Here is a 24,724-nt window from a genome sequence, read left to right on the forward strand (position 1 = left end):
AGTTACTTGCGCGTTTGTCAAGTAAAAAACGACTTGGGGTATTTCTTTTTCGTGCCATTGAAATTAAAAGATTGTCATTGCATTTTTTTAAATTATATCGACTTTTGAAATTTTTATCTTACGAAATAACAATTTCTTATCATTTATCGACGATTCTTGTTACATGTTATATATATGCGGAACGTGAGAGATCTTGCACCTACATTTATTCTACACAAAATAACGATCCTACACTATTTGAATTTTTCGTACGTTTTCCGTTCGTCGTAATTCTCCATTCTCGAGGTTATAATTCAATCTTTGTTTCTGCAAACGCTAGATGACAATAGAAACAACGCGAATACGATACATTTAAATATTTTCATGGGCGCGAAGAAAAGAAAGAGAAAAAGAGAAAGAAAGAGAGAGAAAGAGAGAGAGAGAGAGAGAGAGAGAGAGAGAGAGAGAGAGAGAGAGAGAGAGAGAGCAGTATCTAATCAACAGTCGTTAAACCATAGCTGATAAGGAATATTGATTTCGATGGATGATTTATTGAAGCCGCCTACGAGTTATCGTTGTCGCATTTCCTCCATTTCGTATACTCTCCCCCATCCTCATCCTTCCTCTCTTCTTCCATGACTTGTGACAGTTATCCATAATCAATACGAAATGCAATACTCTTTTAATCAAAGTTAATTGAAGTTAGGAAAGCATTGATTTAATTAAATAAAAACAGTACTTTTTTATATAAGTGAAAAGGTATATTACAATATTTATGTTAATAAATTGAATACAATATTTTTATGAATTAAAAGATATTATTACTACACTTAAAAAATGAAAAAAAAGTTATTGTTTTGCAGCTGTATTTTTGCTGCATGTTTTGCTCGCGTTATTATAAAATTGATAATTTGTCGTTGCAATATTGCGATTATAATTGTCGCGACCAGAGGCGAAAATGAAAAAAATTGAGAAAAAAAGGATGTGTTTTGGTTTCTGTTGCAGGCGTACAGCAGTGGTGCATTCGGTCCTACGGCGGGTGGACCGGGCGGGGGGCCAGGCGGGGGTGGCGGGGGCGGCGGCGGGGGTAGTGGTGGTGTCGAGGGTACCACATACCCCCCGGACTCACCGTATTTTCCGTTCGGGACCAGGGGTGTACCGGTCACTGCAGGTACCGTCACTCCCACCCCCGTCGTGAATCCGACGACCCCCGCTGGTACCAACGGCACACGGTTACCTAACCCCTCCGGTAAGTCCTTTGTTATCGCATTATCTTTATCGAGGATCAAGATAATGAAATATAAGCGGATGCGGAAATTGAGTTAGAGAGAAGCAAAGAGAGAGAGAAAGAGAGAGAGAGAATTTAATTTCCATAAATTTCGTATATTTTTACACTTTATTATCGAAAAAATGTTTTTATTGAGATTATTTTTTGAATTATTTATTATTTTCTCTTAAACCAAGTTTTGTAATATGATTTCAGGTGCCGCAACTGTGAAAAGGAAGAAGGATGTAAGTATCTCATGTTATTTAACCTATTTTTATTTTGTATGAAATAAATTTGTGTGAAATATTTTATTTATTAGTGAAATTAATTACTGTTACATTACAATTCCTATTATAATTTTGTTACTCCTTATTTATTAAGTTAAATTTATCGCGATCGGTTTTCATTCCTTTTTGTGGCATTGTGTATACTAGAACCACCGACGAGGCGTCAAAAACAAGCGTGACTCACTCGATCAATGATTAGGCAGCTCTTGAATCTCACGATCGATAGCGACCGCGTTTAGATATTGCATTCGACCAGCGTGTCATACCGCAATCACGTGAACGTATCTTTCGTATGTTTCTGCAACGTTTTTAATAATATTTCTAATTTGTTTTCTCTGTAGAACCTCGACGGGACGGAAGGAGAGGTCGTAGCGACGCAACATTGGGTGAGTGTTTGAAAAAAATATATATCACGACTCGTACGCGTAAATTAGATCTCGCGCTGCGCTTTCACTTGGCGCAAGACACTACCGTCTCTCTTGATTAGCTCGTAAATTAAGTTTTTGCTCATGTCTCTGACGCGAGCGAGAAATATTCGGATGAGCTCAGGCAGTGCTTAACGATCGTCATCTTTACGAACCGCGTTATTGAGGATGATGACTTTACCATCCCATGCAAGCTGACACAAAACGCCGATGTTTTCGTGACATTTTCCCAAGAGTTTCAAGTCTGGCCATTCGAAATGTTTCATCCCTACGAATACGTAGGAACTAAAAATATTTGCCGTTTAAAATAAAATGTGTTTTTATCGGATGATAATAAAATAAATAATATTAAGCATTAGCGCTGACATTAAAGTAAGGGTTCCTCGTACTTTTATTATATAATATTTTTATAACTTTTTGGCAGTTAGAATTGAAACTTTTTGTATGTATTTTATATGAAAATATCTCATTTAATTAATAACTTTTATTATAAATTATTTAATTATTATTTTTATAGCTCAACGATTTTACTGTGCATATTGTAGCAACGATTTGATATTAGCAAGTTATTTATAACAAATTTTAATGTGCAAAGTACTTTTTGCAATGTTTTTACTTTTTTTAGCTTATTAAAACTAATTTTTAATGTATTAAAATATTACATTAGATTATACAATTTTTCCGGAAAGAAAAATTAACAATAAATTAATTTGCACGTTTTTGATTAAAGCAATGGTTAATTTTATTTTTTAAATAAATGTCAGATTTAGCTCGTAATAATTTTATATGGGAATTAATTTAAAACACAAGAGAACAATAACGTGCGTGTATTTTGTAATAGACGCGTTAAATATATGATTCAATCTACGTTTTTTTTTTTCAATTTACAACATATATCGTGATGTGGTCATCTTGTTTATATTTGTGCGGCAAAATTCGATAAGCAGCAGCGTGAATGTCGTATCATTATCTTTTAAAATCGCGCAAAATATCTGAAGATGCCAATGCGATTATTTTCTATTAATACTTATTGCTTATTATTATTTATTTCGTGTCATTTATTTCCACAATTAACGAGTTGCAAGCATAATGTAGCGACGGTTAGTTAATTTATGCAACAAATTATTTTATGAGATTCCTAAAAACGTATGTTGTAAAGTACAAATTCTATAATTACATTGTTATCGATTTATTTATTCATATTTATTTATATCTTAACTTTATTGAAATATTTGTGATAAAATAAAATGAGTTAAATATTTTATTACAAAAAGATTTTAATTGGTTCAGTATTATCTAATGTGTCGGGTCTTTACTAAAAACTTTCAGAATATGTTATTGAAGTATTATACGCTAATTACACATAGATTAACACTGTAAATAATAATTGTAACAAAGTAATGATAAGCAAGCTTAAATTTTATTATACATCTGGAAGAGAATGGTTGACAGACTGTTCGGGTAAAGAGAGAGGAAAAAGAGAAGATTGAAAATCCGATATGCATTACGATCGCCCGATATACGATTACAGGCGGCAGTTCGTAATTCAATATTTCATCTCGCGTAAACAAGGATCCGTGAAATTAAACAACAATCGAGTCATGCTGGTGCGTCAAATTTGTTGTTTAGAATCTCGTGTCTCAGCGAACCCCACTGCAGCTTGTAAATTATTACACATGAATACACATATAAATGCGTGTAAAAAGAAAGAGAGAGAGAGAGAGAGAGAGAGAGAGAGAGAGAAATGAAGAGAGCTCTCTCGCTCAGCCTTTCGCAATCAGGAATAATATCGGTCGATCGTGTAAAAATTCAATATTTGTCATTCGCTTTGCATTTGACTTTTGCTCAAAAAGAAGCAAATTGTCTTCCGACGCGATCAAACACGTCGTCAGCTGTGTAAATCCTTTCGATGTAACCATTTAACTGATTTATTAACGGATAAATCGTAGGATTGTCAAGGTCCCCTCGTTTCTCTCTGCGCATGCAAAATTCGAAGACATCATAATTTGCAAAAAAAAAAATTCTTTATATTTCTACAAGATTACTCATATTGTTTATACTATTTTATTTGCCACAAAATTAACTATACTTAATTACATTTGCATTTCTCCGAAGATATATTCTCTAATCTGAAAGAAAGAATATAATCGACAACCTACAGAATATCTTCTGGAAATAATTAATCTGCATACGATTATTCAACGAAAGAAAGATCGCTTCTGGTGTACGTTACCGCGGGGATGGAAACGATAATAAATAAGGGAGGAGCGGCGTCGTGTCGGGAGTAGTATAAATCCACGAGTGTCCCAACGGCGAAGATCGTCGCTAATCCCACGCGATACTACGGCGATCCCTCTCGTTCGTACAGGACCCCCACGCGATAATTTATTCAACGGGCAAAACTACGCGATTACGTTTCTATTAGGATATAGGCATCGACGGCGTCCTCGAGGGTGCTGTAACCGCCCGTCCCAAGTGGCTTCTACGGGAGACGGGAGTTTCACTTATCGTTAGCACCGTCCGCTGTCCCCGTGCTCGCGCTCGATCGCTTTTACCCCCCCTTTTTCGAGCTCTCTCGAAACGTGTGGCCGTCGTCGTCGCCGTTGTTGTCGTCCTCGCCGGTAGCTGTGTTAAAAAAACATTTCGCGCCGTTTCCGAAGGGAATAAATAATCCCCTCCGTACCGTCGAAAGGCCGTCCCGTAGTCCACCTCGTAATTTTCGGGCCGACAACGGGTCACTGACTCCCGTAATCAACGCTTCCACCGCGTTTGATCGCATGTGTCCTAGGCTATCGCAGTAAATCTATACACGTTGCACCGGAATCGCCGAGCGAGCCCTCGGCCATAAATTCTACGACGAGTAGTACGGAGTCAAATTTTTTCCGTAAAGAATTTTTAATTTCTTTAGAGAAAGTCGATTAAATTTCTCGTGTTATCGTGGCAAGTAAAAATTATAGTTTTGGCTTCATATAAATTGTTTCACGCCTACTGCCGTAAATGTTAAAACAACTTTTTTTCTTCTTCATCGTTTTCTTATAGCTTTTTCTGTTATTTTTTTATATTTCACGAGTTTTTTTTCTCGAGTCACACTTTTTTTAACTCAGAAAAACGCTGCTTTCTTTTCTGTTTTTCTTCGGCCAGTATCTTCGACTGAAAGAACATCCGGTGGTTCCGGGCACCCGTGCGTCCGCACATACATTGTTCTTGATTCTCTGGGAAGAGTTTTGGGGGCCACGTTACGCCGAATTTCCGCCGCGCTACCGGAGGGCCAATCCTCGGGGCGTGCGTCCGAGGATGGTGCACCGGCCGATTCGGTTAGGATCCCGCAATTCCGCGAGTCTTTTTCGGGGGCTTCGTGAAGAGGCCCGGGAGCCCCTCTGTGTTTGTGTGCACGGAGGTCACGGCAGACCATATGGTGTCGCGTGCTGCGGTCACCAGACCGTGCAGCAGCAGCAGCAGCAACAGTCGGGCCTCCCTTTCCAAAGGTCTTTCGTACCCGTCTATGGACGTGCATCGCGCCCGGCCGGCCCCCCGGGCGTACCGATGGTTTCACACTAATTCGTGGCTTCGTGGAATTTCCTGGAAGCCATGCGATAGCCTCTCCGGCCTCCGATCCAATAGCGAGATGCTGCCGCGTAAGTGGCACGAATTTTACACGCGTCGTCGCTCGATCGTTGCCTGTGTTTCTCTCGTCGGTGGCGCGATGGACCGCTTGTTTTTTTTCTACACGCGACATTAACGCATTTAATACGGCCGTATCGTATGGCCGCGCATTATTTTACGCGTTGCCCTTATGGTCCGCAACCGCACGCATTTCTGCGAGATTTCGGCATTTCGTCCTGCTCTGCTGGACTTATTATCCGCGCTCGAGAGAACTCGAGGCGAATTCGATGTGATGTAGTATATATATATTTATATATATTAATGCTATTATACATTATATACATTTGATACTTACGGCACACATTCAGTCGTTGCAGCATGTATGGCAGATCCGAGTTAATTTTGTAATGTGATAAGCAGAATACTGGTTTGACCGGAGGGCAGGTGTTTGTTTCGGATAGTCATAATTGGTGGTATTTTTAAGTTCTTACGCACGTCTTTTTTTCTTTTCTTTCTTCTTTTGCTTTATAACATTAGATGTCACGAGGTGAGGCTTATTCATTTATGCGTCACGCCGTAGCTCGTTTTGTATTAAGTGGGATTGATAAAATTTGTCTTGATTATAACTCGAAAGAAGTTTATGTTATACTGTCTGTTACTTTCTTGTGTTATCTACATATGTATGTTATTATAGAGCTTGTCTCTCGTGACGCAATGTGCTCCGTTAAACCGTTTAATACCTGGATATTTACGCCCTCTCTGCGAATGTTTCGGATTAGTGAAGTAATTAAGGAGTTTTCAAATGCCCTTTCAAAGTCAAATTGCAGGTTTTATGTTTAATTGCTTCATAAGATCCCGGACGTTTACTCTTGTTTTCATCTCTCGGCACACAAAACGAAAATATCTGATGAAAACCGAAGGGGAGAGAAACGGACCGTTCACTTATTAATTAATGAATAAGTCTTTTAACCGGTTTTAATTCTTTACTCCTCTGATCGCGCCGACGGATGGGAAGTGTTTTGTGTTTAATTACACGATGAATTTCGATCACATTTTATTACCCACGCGTTCCATGAAATACTCGGCGAAAGATCTTCACGTCTTTGACCTCTCCTTCGCCTCTCGCTCCATATAAATCGATGTTAATTTACCGAAGGGATTTTGCGAAAGTTATTCACAAATTGAACAAAGATTTTTACACGCACAAATGCAATTTTTCAAGTAAAATATTACAGAATGTATGGAATAAATTACTAAATAATAAAAACTAAAATAACAGGGATCGTAAATTTTTATTATCAATTGATTAAATATGAGAAAAATAATTTTATTAATGGAAATAAGTTACTGTCATTCGAATTTCTTGAATTAATAATTTTTTTTATGTAGTAAGTCGAAAGAAAATCAAACAATGAAATAACCGGATACTGTAAGAATATGTTTCATTTTAAGAGCACAACAGTCGAATTTTGATGTTCGATGAATTTTGTCGATAGCGATGTTTTCACTGACTGACGTCGCGACGAACGGAGGAACGCCGTATTATTTATTTAATCGCGCTTTGTAATAATCGGTTGCGGCCTTCTCGAAAACAAAAGCTCTGTTTAGAAGGCGCCGTGAAGTCCGACGCCTTCCGACGTTCCCGCCCTTTTGTGAGATTACACGGCTGATTCTTTTGGCGTTACATGTATTCTTCGAAGAATTCAATCTGAAATTATAGACTCTAAGTCTTTTGAAGGTCGCTTAATACATGCATGAAAAATGGAAAAGTGGCTCCTCGTTTTACTCCCCCATATCGATTCGCGACGATCAAAGCGTGAGAGAAAGAAGGGCATTTACTAATATCTTTAAAACATCTTTCTGAAGATGAAGTGTAGATATAGATTTTAATCATGTTTCTCTATTTTTATTTTTTTAATTGATCTTAGAAATGTTAAGTGCGTTACAGAACAAATCATTTTGGAAAGACCGGGAAAGTTGGCCGAGAAATCCATTGAGGAAAAGCGGGTTAATAATTAGATTTATTAATATTATATGTAACGAGATATCTGCGTTTAACATTTTGAAGCAAGAGAAGACCGATTTTATTCCCCGACGACTTCGTAATTCGCGCAGCGGGAGGAGATAATCGCGATGATTGCGTAATATGAAGCCGCGCGTGATGCGCGTGGAATTATTTATCAGTGGCCGAGAGAGAAGCGAGATTTATCGAGCGTGAAACGACGTCGACGAACAGCACACCCTGGGATCTCCTCTCTTGACGACTTGTATCGCGGGTGCGCGCGCGGGGCTCCGGCAGAAGTATGTCCTGTCTCGTCAGCGAATCAATTATCGAGAATCGCGTGCGAGGCGAGCCCGGCGGAAGAAGGAGAAAGAAGAGGAAGAGAGCGCGGGGCGGAAAGAGAAGCGGCTCGCTGCTAGAGACGTTGGTTGAACGTTGTTTGACGGGCACCTGTTGCTGGTGGCACACCAACGAATACCTATCTCTCCTCTCTGCAGCGTGCACTCTCTCGCCCGACCACGCTGTGTGTTCCTCTCGTCCTCTTTCTCCTTCTCTTACTCTCCGCTTCTCCGCGCCTTTCGTGGCGCACGCTACTTCATCCCCCCTGCGTGCCATTGCACTTGTTTGCTCGGTTACCTCGTGTTTCTTTTATGCACGAGGAAGAAGTGAGAAGCACTCGTCGCGCCGGGGAAAACTGCAAAGGAGGAGAATGACAAGTTCGTAATTTGTATGAAATCTAAAATGGAATCTCTTGTAAAAGAGATCACGGACTTGCCTTACCCTTCGCGGGCCTCCATTGGGTTGTTAAATTAAGCGACTGTCACTGCCTTCGGAGAGATTTAGTGTGCTTTTTAGTCGCCTTCATACGCTATTATCAGAAATAGCCGGTGACGTAACGCGAGTAGCGTTCGTGCGCACGCTGGGAGAAATCCGACCTTTTTTTTTCTATATTTTCTTAGTGCTTGTTTCGTCACGGCGATAGCCATGCCGAGGTCGTAATTTCGCGTGTTGAAACCGTGCATTTCGCGCGATCAATCGGCCGGTCGGCTTATCGGAATCGGTAAGTGGTTCGCGTCGTGGCATTGTCCGGATTCTTTTGTGCCTCGATCTCATCCTTCTTCCCATTTTTTCTTTCACTGACTTCCGCGGCGGCACGTGCACGCTCTCTCCCTCTCTCTCTCTCTCTCTCTTTACGCTGACAATTTTATTACAAGCTAGGTAGACCAACTATAAGCGCTGCGATTACAATGGGCCATACACGTCACCAGGCTAAGAGATAAAAATTATATTCCGCAATATAGAACGCATAGAACATAGATGCGGAACGTACATAACTCGGTAGTTTGGCATCGCTTTAACTTATTCCATTTCTGTGCGTTGTGCAATTACTAACGAGAAAACTTCTCATGTACGAGCGAATAATATCTTAATGATATTTACGAAATGTACGAAACTTTCCTACTGAATTCGGCGTTGAATAATGGTTGAAATCGAGTCGCAGACGAGTTTCAGATGATCTCGCGGAGGAATGTGCTCGCATTTAATCACACTTTTATTTGCGAGTCAAGAGGGAGAGAGTGCGTTCATTCGCATTCCGATTCGGGAGGTTGCAACGACACGCGAGATATATATACGGTAAACCCCGCGTGCGGAAACTCATCATTTTGCACAAAGACGTAATTGTGCCGTATTACAGTGCATGGCGGGCGAATCGATATCTTTCTCTCTCCCTCTCTCTTTCTCTCGCAGAGGGTACCGTTACATCTCGAGAAATTATAGCTTTCCGAGGTACCTGCGAGATATTGATGCGCCTCCGTCACATTGCTCGCGAGAATACGCGGTTTCGCTCCCCTGTAATAATCCTCGAATACGTATATGTTTCAATTACCGCCAGATCTCTCTTGACGTAGCGACGTAACGTCTCCCCCTCCCCTCGATGTATCAAAATTTTTGCAGTCGTCATGTTTCACGTAGCCTGGTCAAGCGGCAAGTTCTTCGAAACACTTTATTCGTAGCTCCTATTATTATCGCGGCTTTTCCGTCACTCATCTCGTCCTTTTCGCACGCGCGCGCGTCTCTCGTGCAAACTCGCCGCAGTGTACAGAGTACACAGAGCGCCTCGGGTTTATGGAGTGAGTTGTCGACTTACACCGGGTAAACCACCCGGCCGACGGGCTGACGGTGGTCGTTGGAGCGGGTGGGATCGGGTGAAGTGCCAGGGAGGAGGGGAGAGAGACCGCGGAAGCGATCTATACACATATTTTCTGCCTTCGAGCGCGACGGTATCACGTACCCGCTTGCCATTGTTTGTCCGCACGAATTAATTCGCCGCCGCCGCTGTAGAAGCGCGTCGTGGGAAAGCGATTAGTCGCGCCGCGTTGTAAATCGGGAGACAATGACAGGGAGACTTTCTGCCATGCGCTAAGGAAAAATCTGTCATTATCTTCGCAAACAGCTTAATTGTGTCTTCAGCCGATTAGAAGTAATTTTTCTATATTTCTATTATGTATGTATTGTACGTTTATTGTGTGTGTGCGTTTTTTTCACACAAAGGTTGATCATATTTAGTAATTTTTGTATATCTGACATTTATATCGATGTATTAAGCATAAATAGCACTCATTAATTTATCAGATATCTCGAGGAAAGAACCGTTAATGATTACGCAGATCCTATTAATAGATCTTTTTATCGAGTCTCCGTTTCGCGCGTGGGAGCCGTTAATTTCAGATGGCCTCGCCTCGCGCGCCCGTTTGTCAATGCCTCGTTACGTACACCGAAGTGAATTTTATTCTAATATTGGAAGGATAGCCTATTGTAGCATTACAGATTACAGCGATGTACCATACATCGGCGGCCGTTGTTGGGCCGCGGAGTATGCGAAATACCGTGCAAGCCGACCAAAATGCACGCGTGAGCGATAGTTTACGGTCATTGTGGGATTATCGCGATAAATTATTGCATGTATCGCAACTGCGCTTATCGGTATGCCGATAGTATTAATTGGGTCGTCGAGATTATTACTGGAAATGTATCAATAATAATTACTAGCTCGCCGGGGTGGAAAAGGATTTCTCTCGCAAGCATAATCGACCATCTTTGAATAGGGAACTTTCACAAATAATCTATAAAATTATTTACGATGAAATGTTTAGTAAATTGCCCGATGCACTTTAGGTAACAGTTAAAAATTTAATCGATATAACGTGCCGATATTAATTAGTTTAAGAAAAAAAAAAATTATTTGTGCCAATATTTATTCACTCTGTGTTATATAGTCGCCAGAAAAAATATTGTTGTACTAACGGCCAAAAAACATTACGTACGAACGGCATACTTGCTAAAGGCAGTGAGAATTTTTTGTGGTACATTATGGGGGACATTAAGAGATATCATCGCGCCACGCGAAACGTTGCGTTGTACGAAGGGTTGAAAAGTGGCCCATACGGCCGGTCCTATGGCTGGCTGAGTTTTTCATGGCGCGTACAATATTTAATGATCCCGTCCACTTCTACCGCCCTTTCATCGGCCACCGACGCGTACGATTAATCTATTACCTTCGACTAGCACGAAATTTCGAGTGGCCACTGTCTACCCGCCGCCCTTCGAAGGGTCACGTGGCCTGTACGCGGGGGTTTTCTACTCTAGTGGGTACTCGTCGTGTATCCCGCGATCGTTTTCATGGGGGATTAACGACCGCGGTGAGAACTCCGAGCCAATTAACATATCAATGACATTAAACGGATTCTCTCATTCCGAACTTCTCGAGTCGATCCCTCTTGTCCGTATCAGCGTATAACAAAATATATTTCTGTACCGAAAGAGATCTCGATGGATTTATCAGCTTTTTATTAATATTTTACCTTCGCGATATCTTATCAATTTTATCGATTTTATATTTTACTATGTGCAACGATGATAATCGAAAGATTGATAACTTTGAATACTCAAAGTTCAAGGTGTGATCCAGACGGTCAATATTTTTTCACATTCTTTTGTTAGCTTAAAGAAACAGTTCATAATGTGCTACATAATTATTTTAACGTCACATTTAAGGCACATACGGCGCGAATAATTTTTCCCAGGGGATGAGGCTCTTTTTTTTTCGCGAGTAATCGAGGCGTGCGAAGATTTCGAGGTATGGTTGTTACGTCCATATATCTCTTCATTGACCGTGTACACTGAGTCGCGTGTGTGTGTTTGTTCTACATGCGTGGCGGTGTTTGCTCGATGCGTAGAGCTCAGCCGAGGGTGCAGGATGATACGAGCTAAATCGAGCACCACCCAAGTGTGCTTCATTTGTGGCGTAGCGGGCTGTGAAATTCGGGGATAGCGCTCTCGCTCTATCTCCGATCGCCTCCCCCTCGAGCCGCCACCCCTCGATGGCTCACGATGATTTGTCGGCTGTCTGACCAGACGTTATCGAAAATTCGCGGGCAATCTTCCGCGATGATGTCGATTCGAGTCTTGCGGAGCTTGCGAGATTATGCAAAAGCCTGGCGTGTTACGTGAAGCGAATTATTTGTATTATGTCAGGCGTATTACACGGGCATACGAGTACATATCAGGTCCGACATGGACGCTGGAATTTCAATGAGTTCCGGATAAATGCGTTTGTTATATTTCGTGCAGCGGTTATGTAAATGATGCAGAATTTAGTTTGTAAATTGCGTTTATGTACCAACAAATGAATATTCCTTGAAGGTCTAGCGGACGAGATTCCCGGTTAAAATTACAACATTTACGATTAAGCGAGTAGAAAAAATATCCCGAAATATTATCCCGAGATAGGAAAGAGCGAGATGGTATGAATTTCAAGGTAGAGCTAAGGTAAAGGTAGTTGCGATTAATTAAGTGTCCAGCAACCGTAAAATATTCGACCCCTTCGACTGACACGGCTTCGCAGGTTATAATCCGTCGGAAAATATAAAATGACAGCTCCACCGGAGCATAAAACCAACAGGCCTGGGGCGGAAAGGTACAGGTCGTCCTGAAAATCGAATATATACGGCCACGATGAACGGACCCGCGAGGGATGAAGCGCCCCTTCCTCCCACTCCTTCCTCCAGCGAGGTTTCGTGCCGGCGGAAAGCCGCGAGATCTCGTGTGCAAACAGCCCCCAGAGCAAACAAACCGTGCACCCCCGTAGCGAGCTTATATTATCTGTTTCGACGTGTACTTAAGGGATGCCGCGTCTCTTAAATCTTTCCCTAGCAACTGCATTTGCGTTACGCATTACGCGTTTAATTTCCTTTTGCATACATCGCGTTATGCTACGTTAAGGATCTAATCGATTCCAATACGACGACATCTTTGTTAGTTGAGAGAACTCGGAAACCGATAATTTTATTCGCTTAGTATTTTTTGAGAGAGGCGGCCTCCATTAAATAAATTTATTGATATCGTAAATTTTTATATCTTAAGGATATATATTATTTGTATGCTTTTTAAAAAATTTCTTTCGGAATTAGAGATGGACCTTCTTCCCGTTAGGTACCAGAAATGGGCGTTATATTTGGGTCAACGACCTAGGAAATGCCGTTTTCATTTTTTGACCTGTATCCTTGATTAACTTGGAGCTCCGAGCAAAGTTATGCGGTCTCATCTTTTCCTTATCCTTTCCCATCGATACGCGGTGTCACGCCTACGGCAGGGGCCCTTGAAAACTAATTCTCGCGATACACGGGGAAAACTGATTAGAATTTTATTATCGCGAACGGCGCGGCGAGAGGGAAAAAAAGAGGGAAAACCTACTCTCGAAGGGCAGCATATGGCGCGACGACTAGCGTAGCCGCTCTCTCTTTCCTACAGCTTTTGAAGTTTCGGGGATGAAAGAGGCCGCCGTTCTTGAGTTTACTTGACTCTTGTGCCTCTCCCTCGGCTCCTCGGATTCTCTTCGAGGATAGTCGCCCCTTACTCCACTTCTTCCTTCCTCCTTCTTCCGTAGAGACCTTACTCACGAAACGAGCTACAATCCCTCGTTCTATCCCTCCGGAGTGCCCCCGAGTTGTCTTTCGGAGTCTCGAAACGACTACCGTTACGGAAGACGTTGGCCAAACATCCGTGTGAATCCTTCAGTCGAGCTAGAAGTGCTACGAGAATGAACGAGCGGGAAAACAGGGTATTTTTTTCGAAATGTTTGCACAAATATCTACGGTAATAACTAGTAACCATGTCGAGATATTTTTTATTATTAATCAACTTTCTCTTGTTTTGATATTTAGTTTTCATATTCGGAGAACAAAGAAAAAGAACAATGGAAAATTTAATTGGACAAATTAATAAAAGTTCCTTGTGTGTTAGAAATTCGCTGAGGCGATGTAATGTAGCGATATTACAAGAGCGGGGATATGTTTTAGTAACAATCGGGGGTTCTCGAAAGGGACACGAGAGATACGAGCTTGGCCCTGGTAACATCGAAGGGCTCCGAGGCGTATATATCGAGCCACAGGAAGTTGTCCCGGGATTCTTTCGCGTCGCTCCCCCTCGGTAACTTAAGGGTCCCATTTCGTGAAGTGGTTTCCTTCCTCCTTCTCCCGCGCGCTCGAACTAATAGAAATTTCGGGGCTCGGTACCTTCGCATTCGGGTAATGCACCCTAAGTACCGCCATACAAGATAACAGTAAGTGGGGCGAACCTCGGGACGACGGATAACGTCTCGCCTTAACGTCGCGCGGTTTTAGTCACCGTGAGTTAACGCGTGTCGGGCGTGTTTAATAATTCAATACACGCGGGTGCCTTTGGCGTCATTCGTGAATTCGGGGAGAGGAAACGAATTGACCGAGCTGATGGATCCGTTCGGCGACGGGTTACCTCGTTAATATATCGATGGCTTTCGAGCCGCGATATTACTTCCGCTTGCTATAAACACTACGGTTGTATCATAAGCGAAGACTGATATGAATCGTTGCGGATACTGTTTCGTGGTGGTTTGGTATTTCTCTCCCGAGTATCGACTATAGTTCGACTCTCGGGACATGCACTACGTACACTATACACAGGATGGGTAGACTAAGCGACGGAGGTTGGTACTAAATCTCACCCTAAAGCATCCCTACCGAGCCACCCCTAACTACGCTACTAGTGCTCCTGCCGCCCCTCGTTCAGTGTCTCGCATTGGCGTAGAGCCGGCCGCGCTTTACTGTTATATCAAGATATCGATATAATATGATCACCGTTTTCCGTGAATTATTTCCGTGAATTTTTTCTGCTGAATCAGATAATAATAGGTGATTTAAAACACGCTTCTCGTTGAAATTGTAGATATCGATGCAAGCTTTAAACATGTTTTGTTGAATTGTTTCTGTTTACTGAGAAAATTTGATAAAGAAATTTTATAAATCACCTGAAGCTCGGAGCTTCTTAAAAGTTTTTTACGGGAAAGAGAAAATCGTTAGTGTAGGAATCAAATTGAGGAAACGACAGTTAGGTACAATCTTTTTGCAATGCAGATTGCCGACGGTCGAGCAAAGAATCGATGAGATAAGATACTTTGAGTAGAAACGAGATACTTTGAGTAAAAGCGCGATAAAGGGAGGAAAAAAATAAAATGCTTCTGGCAAATGAAATGCGTTTCTCTCGATATGGCACTCGGCTTTCGTCTCCTTTTTAGGAAATCTTTTACAACGTGTATACATATATTTGATACATTAGTATACGAATTTATACCACAGGCTGTTGTTGCGGCTACGTCACGCAGAGTGATCGAGATTCGTTAGTTGATCTATATTTGGACAAATTATTTGACGAGGAAATACACCGCTATCCAGCCTTTATTAAGGCTAATCGGGATTAATCTCGCGAATCTTACAACACGAGAACAGTTGCTTATGTTCATGTCCGTTCTCGTCCTCGAGGAAATTGAATGGAATTAATTCGAAGGATTACACGTGGCAAGCCTGGTAATGAACCACCGAGATTCTTCGAACACGCGTGACTGTTTGTGAAATATTTGCTGAAGTGCTCTTTCGCTAATTAATTTGGAACATGCAGATGTTTGTATAACTAAATTTGAAATAAAATTTTTTTATATTAAAAATGATATTTTATCTTACTAAAAATGAGATTTTATTTAATTTTTACATTATATGTATATACAATTAAACGTAAATCGATGGAATTAAGACAATTGCCCGATTAAGAAATTCAGAGAATTATTTTCAGCGCAAACAGAAAAGAAAAAAAGTAATTTTGGATTTGTAATATTCACACAAAATATTAGAATATCAGAGCAGTATAATTCCCGGGGCAAAATTTCAACCACCGCGTTAAGTCTGATAATTTCCGAAGGAAGTGCTCTACGACGTGAAAGCGTACGGGGTGTTACTTCCATTACGCCACTTGGTTAACAAGAGGTCAGAATTAAGCCGTAGCTACTCGTCGCACGCTCCCGAGAACGATTTCGTTTTCCGTTCGGCTTACGCCAGTGGTGCGGCCCCAACCCACCCCCTATATACCCCGTCGCCCTGCAGTTAATGTGTTCCAGGGTGGAACCCTGCCTCCCCTCTCACCTTCCCATCCCAATTTCAGTTCTCCTTCTACCACCCGCTCACCCTCCTCCTTCGCCCCTTCGAACTCACCGAACCCGGGATCTCGGCTTTGCCTCCATGAGAGAACGTTTCTCTTTCCTTCTCTGTCCCTCTCGTCTCCTTCGAACCGCTCGTTCATCTCTCTCTCTCTCTCTCTCTCTCTCTCTCTCTCTCTCTCTCTCTCTCTCTCTTCTTTTCTTCTTTCTCTGTCTCCTCGTGCTTCCGTTGGCGTGCTACGATCCGCGACTCTCTTTGTTTTAGAAATTAGAAGAGGATTACCGGATCCCCTTTTCAGCTGCGCTGTTATTAACTATTACCTTTTAGCCATTCACCCTCGGACACGATATCCACGAAAGGGTTGTGACGGGGGAGGGGGAAATTAAATCGGTTTCTCGCGAAGGTTTTGCTTCGTCCGCGCTTTTTACCGCATTTACCTTTCGGCGAAATATCACTGTTTCGCTTCCCTTTCTCTGTGTGTAAAGATTATCGCGTATGAGTGTAATTATTTCCGGCGTTCACTGAAATGGTTTTCAGTAATCCCATGCCAAGTTAGCATTGATTGGAATATTATTATCTACAAGTCTCATCTTTAAAAGTGAGATGGCAGAAATTAATTTGCGATGTGAAAAGGACGAATCTCTCGAATTATAAATTCACATAACAGACTCTAAATAGTTTGCTTACGTGTAATTATTTGTTTACGCCAATTTGCAGAGATTTTGCCATCAGTTGCATTATACGACGTATAACGACAGCAGTTTCAGAGCGTTTGGAACTCGCGCGTCATCGTAACGCTGCCGACGATGACGACGACGACGACGATGCGGAGACACCGAGTTCCGTTTTCTTGTCGGTCGACGTTTTTGTCGCGTTTCCCCTCCCCTTCCCCCCGTGCGCGTCTCGCGGGGAGAGAACGGAGTAGACGAGGAGAATCGACCTCCGACAGCCACGATCTTATTATTTTTTTCACGCTCTCTCGAAAGGGGGATCGTGCGGCGGGGACAACGGGCGCAAAGAAGAGAAGAAGAGGCGTCCGGGTCGACGACTCTTCTCCACCTTTCTTCTTCTTGGCTCCGTTTCTCTCAGATCTTCCCTGCCACTTCTCCGCGTCTCTTCGTCTTCTTCTCCTCTCCTTTTATTCGCTTCGTCGTCTTTGCGCGACCTGATAAGGTGTAAGAAGAACGGGAGGACACGTCGATACCGAGGAGGAGACGCAGTTTACACAGTTGGCCAGGCGAGGTTACCTAATTATTTGTTAGCTGTCCGATGACGAAACGCCTCGAGGTAACATCGTGTCTCTTCTCCACTTTTTCGCTTCTTTTTCTATTAATTTCTTATTATTCACGCGTTTCCTTCACGGCGAGACGGGGAGAATGTTGTTCACGGTGCTACTGTACGCGACATTTAAGATAACGAAATTCTCGACCACTTAATATTTAAACTCGTCTATAAACGAGAAGTAGCAATGCGAGGAATTTAATCTTCCGTAGAAAACATTCGGAAAAATGTTGCCGTTTCTGTATTTTCTTCACGTATCTTATTTCTTTATCGAGGTCCCCGATATTATCTCAGCCAGACCTAGCCAACGATAGGCGCTTTGCGATCCGATCTGAAAACACCATATGCCATCGATCTTTAGGGTTGGTCGCGCGATACAGCGAACATCTTTCGGGATTTACAACGACGGTTATCGTTGGCGGCCAAGGGTGTCACCGGGTATCTCTCGATCCTTGCAGCATCACTGTAAAATGCATTCTCTCAAATGCGGCACATTAACACGTCGATTGCCAAAACTCGCGGGAGGTAGGCACACATTCTCTCTTTCTCTCTCTTTCTGTCTCTCTCTCTCTCTTTCTCTCTCTCTCTCTCTCTCTCTCTCTCTCTCTCTCTCTCTCTCTCTCGCGTGAGACCGCCACGCGATGATCGATACTCGAGTTGCTGCGCGTCCTCTCCTTATCAGCGAGTCGGCAAACGCGAACGTTGCGTAATTATTTAATTAAATTGTGTCATTATTTGCTATGGCAACTGTGCCCGAAACAGTGGCTTGTTTACCTTATTAGTATATTATACCGATTTCGAATAATTCCGATCGCGGGATTTCGTGTCCCATGTTTCTTACTGCTTTTGTTGTGACAAAAAAATTTATAAATGAATACAGGGATGCGTTTAAAGATGTGTGAAAAGGTGTAAATAGGTCTTTATAGATAGATAAATTTATTATTTCCTATAACTTCTATATGTTTTTTTACATTTTGTCAAAACGCTAATTGTCGAAAGATAAAAAGTTTCTTAATATGTTCGATAAAAAATGAGATAAAAAATTATACACAGAGAAGCAATTGTAGCGAAACGGACGCCTTTAACGAATATTTTTTTACGATTTTGACGAGGGTTTTGAAATTAATGGGTCTCTAGGAGGCTGTATCATTATCGGTCGAAAAGATGAAATTTTCTCATTGCTCATGAAGGTGTTTCGAAAAGCAGGTACAAATAAATACCAAACACTGTGCGTTGACGCTGTCGCATTGTGTCGGTTGTCATGTGTTACATTATTTTATTGTCATTACCAGCTTTAAAGTAGCGAGAATTTCTTTATACCTGCAACGCTTCGATGGGATGGTCATTCATTTTGACTGTTGAAGACTTCCTATTGACTGTTTGTCGGCTGTTACTTTATGACTCATTACGGTGACAAGTGTGTTCGCATTCTGTTACCTTTCAGGTACAAACAATATCTCGTTACATTTGTACCTTGTTACAATGTTAGCAAATCTAATTTACCGCGTTTTTTACATCGAAATTTAAGACGATACGTATACGTGGTCTCTCTTTAAGCTAATAAAATACTGATTAATCTGCTTTATAAAAATTGATATTGTTCGCTCGCTTGTACGCTTGTGTCTTGAATCGAAATGAGATCAAGTGTCTTCAATAAAACGGCCGTTCGCAATTGATGTCAATCGTCACTACATTGTAATCGCGAGCTATTTAGCTACATAAACGCAAGTATTTATATTATGCCGTTTCTGCCATCGGAATTTGATTCTGATATCGTCCGCTTATCTATCTATCTATCTATCTATCTATCTGTCTATTTATCTATATATATATATATATATATATATATATATATATATATATATACATACATACATACATACATATATATACACACACACACACATATAAATGATCGTAGCGCGTCGTTAGGTCCGAGTAAAGTCAGGTCAGATATTAATTGGAGGCTCATCGACAATTCTCGGTCGATCGACTCTTTCTTCTTTTTCCCTCCTTTTTTTTTTAACGAGCTTCGCCCGTCGTATCCGGCGCTCGGTGAGAGGAAAACTGGAACTCTCGCTCGTTTGCCAAGTGGGTTAGATTGGGTCGGGTGAGGTTAGGTAATTATAAACCTTCGGCCAGTCGCGTGGGTACGACACTAAAATTACTCACGAATATCCGACTAACGAGGCACCTTTGGCGCCACGAGATATCTCGTTTGTCCCCCTCTCTGACAGATTTTCCGAAATCGCGCACGGTCATTATGGGATCTTTCCTCCCCTGCCTCCCCCCTCCGCCCCTTTTCCATCCCGCAAGTTCGCACTCGCGCTCTCGCGCGCGCGACGAAATGAAGATATTCTCGGCCGCGATATCATTAAACTTCGCCAGGCGCGGTAAACAACGCCATTTAACTTCGTGCAAAAGTTAAGCACGCCACCTTAAAATTCGCCGACGATCCATTATAGAGCGGCGAGGCTCGCGCCGAGCTTTTAATTAACTCGGGCGTCGGCGAGATCGGACAGTATCAAAGAAATTCGCAGTGAGACTCGTTACAACGAAAATCGGCCGTGAAATTTTTCCCTAGCTGTCCCGAGCTCTCGTTTTGCGAATTTCATGAGGAAGGCACTCTCGCATAATTTCAGCTTTTGTCGGATTGAATCCTACAGAGTCGCATAATAAAGTCGATCATAACTTCGATCATATCTTTGTCTAATATGTATGCGTGTATGTGGATTTAATAATTGTGATTGATAATGAGAAATATATTTTGTTTAGAGGAGAATTGCTGAATTATTATATTTTCCATCTAGTTCTGATTTATATACAAATAAACATTGGAAATCTGAACTTGATACTTTACTATATTACCGCTACAATCAGGCTTACATTAATATCTTTTGCCGCAATAAAATTTGGGGAGAGGTTGTTGAAAAGAAAACTCTTGATAGATTTTATAAAAATATTAATTTATTTTTTGCCATAATTATGAATATGGATATACACAATAAATGGAAAATATTTTATAATCTATAATCTTCTTTTATAAAAATATAAAAATACAAAAATACATTATAAAATTGCACGATTACATTATCAGGTAAATTTCACATTGATTAAAATTAAAAATTAATTGCACACAAACATTAATTGCATCTTATTTTCTTGAGTGTATTAGCACACACGACAAATAATATGTTAAATTTTGTTTACATTATTTATTTTTAATTCATTTCATATTTTTATTACAAATTATGTTTCTGTCAAATAAAAATAAAATAAATAAAATATTGATAAGGCGATTGAGAAGGCTGCTATGACATTCAATGACTCTTTTTTCTATTTTTTTTTTCATGTTATATACGCACACATATACGCGTAATCGGTAATATTAAATATTCTAGCGGCGTGTTTGCGATTCGAGTGAAACGCGATAATCGCGAACGGAGACGAAGGACGAGCGGGCGGGCAGGCAGAAACTCTCGTCATAGAGATCGCCCGCGTAGTGACGCGTCCTCGTGCGGATCGGGGGGCCGATCCTCTTTGTCTGCCCGTCGTTAGCGCCACGAAGCTTTTTATCTCGTATGCCACTTTTCCGCGCTCGTACGCATACGCACGCACGCACGCTTCCACCCACACGCTCCCGTTCTTTCTCGGGTTCCGTCCTGCTCTCCTTCGCTCGCTCTCTTTCCGACTCAACAAGTGGACCGATGTTTTCGGCATGGTGTATAGCCTGCAGACAAGAGGAAAGCGCGAGAGAGGAAGAGAAAGAGGAGAGAGAGAGGGGGAGAGAGAGAGAGAGAGAGAGAGAGAGAGAGAGAGAGAGAGAGAGAGAGGGAGAGGGAGAAGAGAGCCACCCACGCTTAAGCCTTCGGCACACGATACAATTTTTCTTGCTAGATTGCATACGAGGCGTCTTACTACGTATCCTCATTGGCTTACGATTGGTGACATAATCATTCGAGCCAATCAGGACACGTATTAAGATGCCTCATATACGATCTAGCATGAAAAATCGTATCGTACGTCAAAGGCTTTACTCTCGCATTCGCTCGTCGCCAGTACACGATCGTCTGCCTCTTCGCAGGCAAAAACAGTGGCCCTTCTTCGCGTTAGGGGTTGCTTCCTGCGAGAAAGCGCGGAGCGGCAAAGGGACGAAAAGGGAATCGTTGTCGAGTGAACGAACGAGAAGCGAGCGAGCGAGCGAGCGAGCGAGCGAGCGATCGTACGGCAGCGCGATGGCGCGCGGAGTGGGGTCCGCGCGCGGACGGGGTGCCAAAGGAAGGGATGGGAACCCTTAGCGGCGGGAGGTGGAAGGAGCTGTTGCGATCGCCTCCCCTCGCGACCGCGACGCGTCAGTCTCGTCGCGTGTCCCGTGGAGAGAGGATCTCTCGCGCGCGCCCTCGCCTGCTCGCTCTCGATTCCGCCGCTTCCTCCGATATATCGCGACCGAAGTGAATCTACCGAAGACACCCAAGTGAACGAACAAGCGATCGTCCTCTCTCCTCGCCCGCAAGTTCGTGCGCCAAAGACCGTGTTCTTTTCGTTCGCGCGGACTGAATGAGATGCGGCGCGCGCGATAGGACGCGCCACCGCCGCCACCGCCGAACGGGTTTCTCTCTCTCACATATACACACACATACACACACACACACACACTCGTTCGCGTTCTAACCTCGAAAACGACGGCAACCCCCGACGCCATGCAGCTGGTGGAACAACGACAGCAATCGCGCGCGGGTGCGTCCTGATGCGCGTGCACGACGCTTCGGTGATCCCGTTGTTGCCTCCCCGAGCGAGCGACATGGGTGTGCGCTCATGACTCCGCGTGCGGATCCGCGAAGGGAGCGACGAAGATCGGCAACGACGACAGCCAGCGGCGATTAGATTTCCGGCGAACTTCCGGGCGCGCGTTCTCTTCATCTTTGATCTCTCTCTTTTTTTCTATCCCCCCTCCCTTTCTTCTCCTCTCCACGTACACGTTCTCGATAATCGTGACAAGTGCGTGGTATGTTCGCCCTGACGGGGACGCGACTCCGCACTCCCTCCGACCGAATCACCGCGAAACGGGTCCTCGTCACGTGACGACGTGTCCTCCCCTCGATCATCCTCCCCCCCGTGATCCTCCCGGTTGACGATTTTCTTAGCGACGATGACGGCGGCGCGACGGGGTCGTTCGCCCTGACGCCGGAGAGAGTGCGTGCGTGTCTCGGTTTGACGACGCGCGCGATCTATCGCGCCGAACACTCGCTCGCTCGCTCGCTCGCTCCGATCGTCCGCGAGAGCCAGCGCACGTGTGTGCCTCGTACCTGCGCTCGTAACCAGCGCCGCCATCGGTCCCGGCCCGGTCCGGAGTTATGCAGTCCAACACGATACTCCGCTCCGACGTCGGCAGCACGGAGAAACTGATGGGCAACAACAATAATCTCAACAACAACGGCTCGCCGGGGGCGGATATAATGTTCCAGATGGAGGACGAGGGCCTCACGCAGTTGGGCAGCGTCTTTCAATCGGCCTACCAGTCGATCGTGGGCGGCGGTCCTCAGGTAAAAGATCGAGGGACGCCCTCATTCACCGATCTGATTACTCAAAGGGCAGGGGGGAAGGGGAAGGGATATTTGGAGATCTATCTGCGGATGGGACTTGAAATAACGCATATAAGAAATTTTATTGTATTATAAATATTTACAACATCTATATATTTTCTCCTTGCAATTCGCAATTTTATTGTGCTCTTGTTTTTTTATGCATTTCGTGGCAGGAAGGATATTTGTTTGCATCAAAACTGACGATGATTTACATTATGTAGCGGTTTTCTCTTTGTATCGATAATACTCTTTCTCACCCTCGAAACTTGGTCCGTAGCAATTTGAAAAACCGATGCTTCTGACTCTCGTCGAAAATACGACTGCGTTCGCGTCCGATGTAATTTAATCCGTGCGATATCGCCCGACGTATGTGTAGATGTGCGCGTGTATGCGCGCATATATGCGGGGAAAGTAGGAAAAATCGTATATCGCGAGGAGGAATCTCTCTCTACGACGGCGGAAGAGGCGAGCGGAACTTTCCGCGGAAAATCTAAATCCCCCTCAAGATCCCGGCGACGTCTCTCTCGGCGCGGGAAAGACGTTTTCCCCAAAGCGGATTGCGCGTCAATCGTGAATAGGGGTGGATGGCGGCAGCGGCGACGGGATGGGGGAGGAGACCGTACACGTTTTACGATTTTCCCCCTGCACCCAACGGAGCGTGCGGAGCGGCACACAACGACGTCAGAATTACGTCACGATATGGCCGCTCTCACGTGGGCGGCCTCTCTCTTTCTCTCTCTCTCTCTTTCTCTCTCTCGATTCGATTCGGCTCGCTCTTTTTGCGTCCTTCCTTCCCGATTGTACGGGGTGCTCCAGAAATTTTTACGAGCATCCGACGCGAGAGACGAGGTGACTCTCCTCCCTCCTCCCTCGTGAAGCAGAGCGCGGAGCGGTGACCTTTTCGCGGGAATTTCGGACGACTCGCGAACTGCCCTTTCGCGGTCCGCACGTCTATCGAAATTGATGGTGCGCGGTTAACTTTCGAGCTTGATTTGAATAAACGACGGCTTGGCTTGCGACCTGATATGAGGTTCCTTGAATGTCAGAGGGTAGTCGAGGCGCGCAGCCGGGTTTAGCTGTGCATATTGTTTCGGGAAGAGAGATACTTTTCCAAAACCGATAGGTCGGAAGACGCCGCGCACGAATGGCGGAATATCGCGGCGCATCCTCGAAACTGGAACGGGCGGGATATCATTCCGCGCGCTCTAGCAGATAGGATAAATCCTACATCCTGTCGAGATAGCATATCCTTTCTTCCCGCGCTATCGGTTAATATTGCTCGCTCTAGTTTCACGATGTAAACTGCACACTTGCCTTGCCGCTCGGTTCTCGTATTTCGGACGTGTCGCATCGTCGTGTATCTTCCTCTTTTCTAATTTAATTTAAAAAATAATGAGCGCAACCCCTCTCTGTCAGACTTGATTTCGACGCGACGACTTGTAAGAATTTCGCAAAATCAGAAATTCGCACGAGGGGGGAAGGGAAGAGGAGTATCGCGCGCCGGGAATGCCGAGGACTGCATTGTCCCGGAGTAGAAGAGGCGGGAGGGGAATAGACCAATGTCTATTCCGACATTGCGAGTCAGCGCGTATACGGCGAAGTGACTCATCATCCCCGCATTGTTTCGTTAAATGGAATTTCTATCTAATTTAAATGCGGCTTAGCTAGAAATAATGCGATTATGCGTTAGCTTATTCTGTTTGTTAATCTCCTTTGCACACCATTGTTACCCCGTCGGCGGGTAAGCGGGGACACGGGGCGACAGAGGGC

The 24,724-nt window shown here is 43.5% G+C and overlaps 1 protein-coding gene across 2 annotated transcripts in view; it reads left to right on the plus strand.

The window, feature by feature from the left end:
- LOC105837269 (transcription factor 12) overlaps nt 1-24,724 on the plus strand; it is a 128,332-nt gene that overhangs the window by 17,624 nt on the left and 85,984 nt on the right. Inside the window, exons 3-5 of one of the 2 annotated variants that reach the window (XM_036288771.1) lie at nt 985-1,228; nt 1,463-1,491; nt 1,875-1,919. In XM_036288771.1, coding sequence (XP_036144664.1) covers nt 985-1,228; nt 1,463-1,491; nt 1,875-1,919 — 318 coding nt within the window. Of the gene's footprint in view, nt 1-984; nt 1,229-1,462; nt 1,492-1,874; nt 1,920-21,678; nt 22,913-24,724 lie in introns of those variants that run through there. The other variant, XM_028190975.2, reaches the window with a different exon arrangement.

This window comes from Monomorium pharaonis, chromosome 6, assembly GCF_013373865.1.
Source record: "Monomorium pharaonis isolate MP-MQ-018 chromosome 6, ASM1337386v2, whole genome shotgun sequence".
Taxonomy (NCBI): domain Eukaryota; kingdom Metazoa; phylum Arthropoda; class Insecta; order Hymenoptera; family Formicidae; genus Monomorium; species Monomorium pharaonis.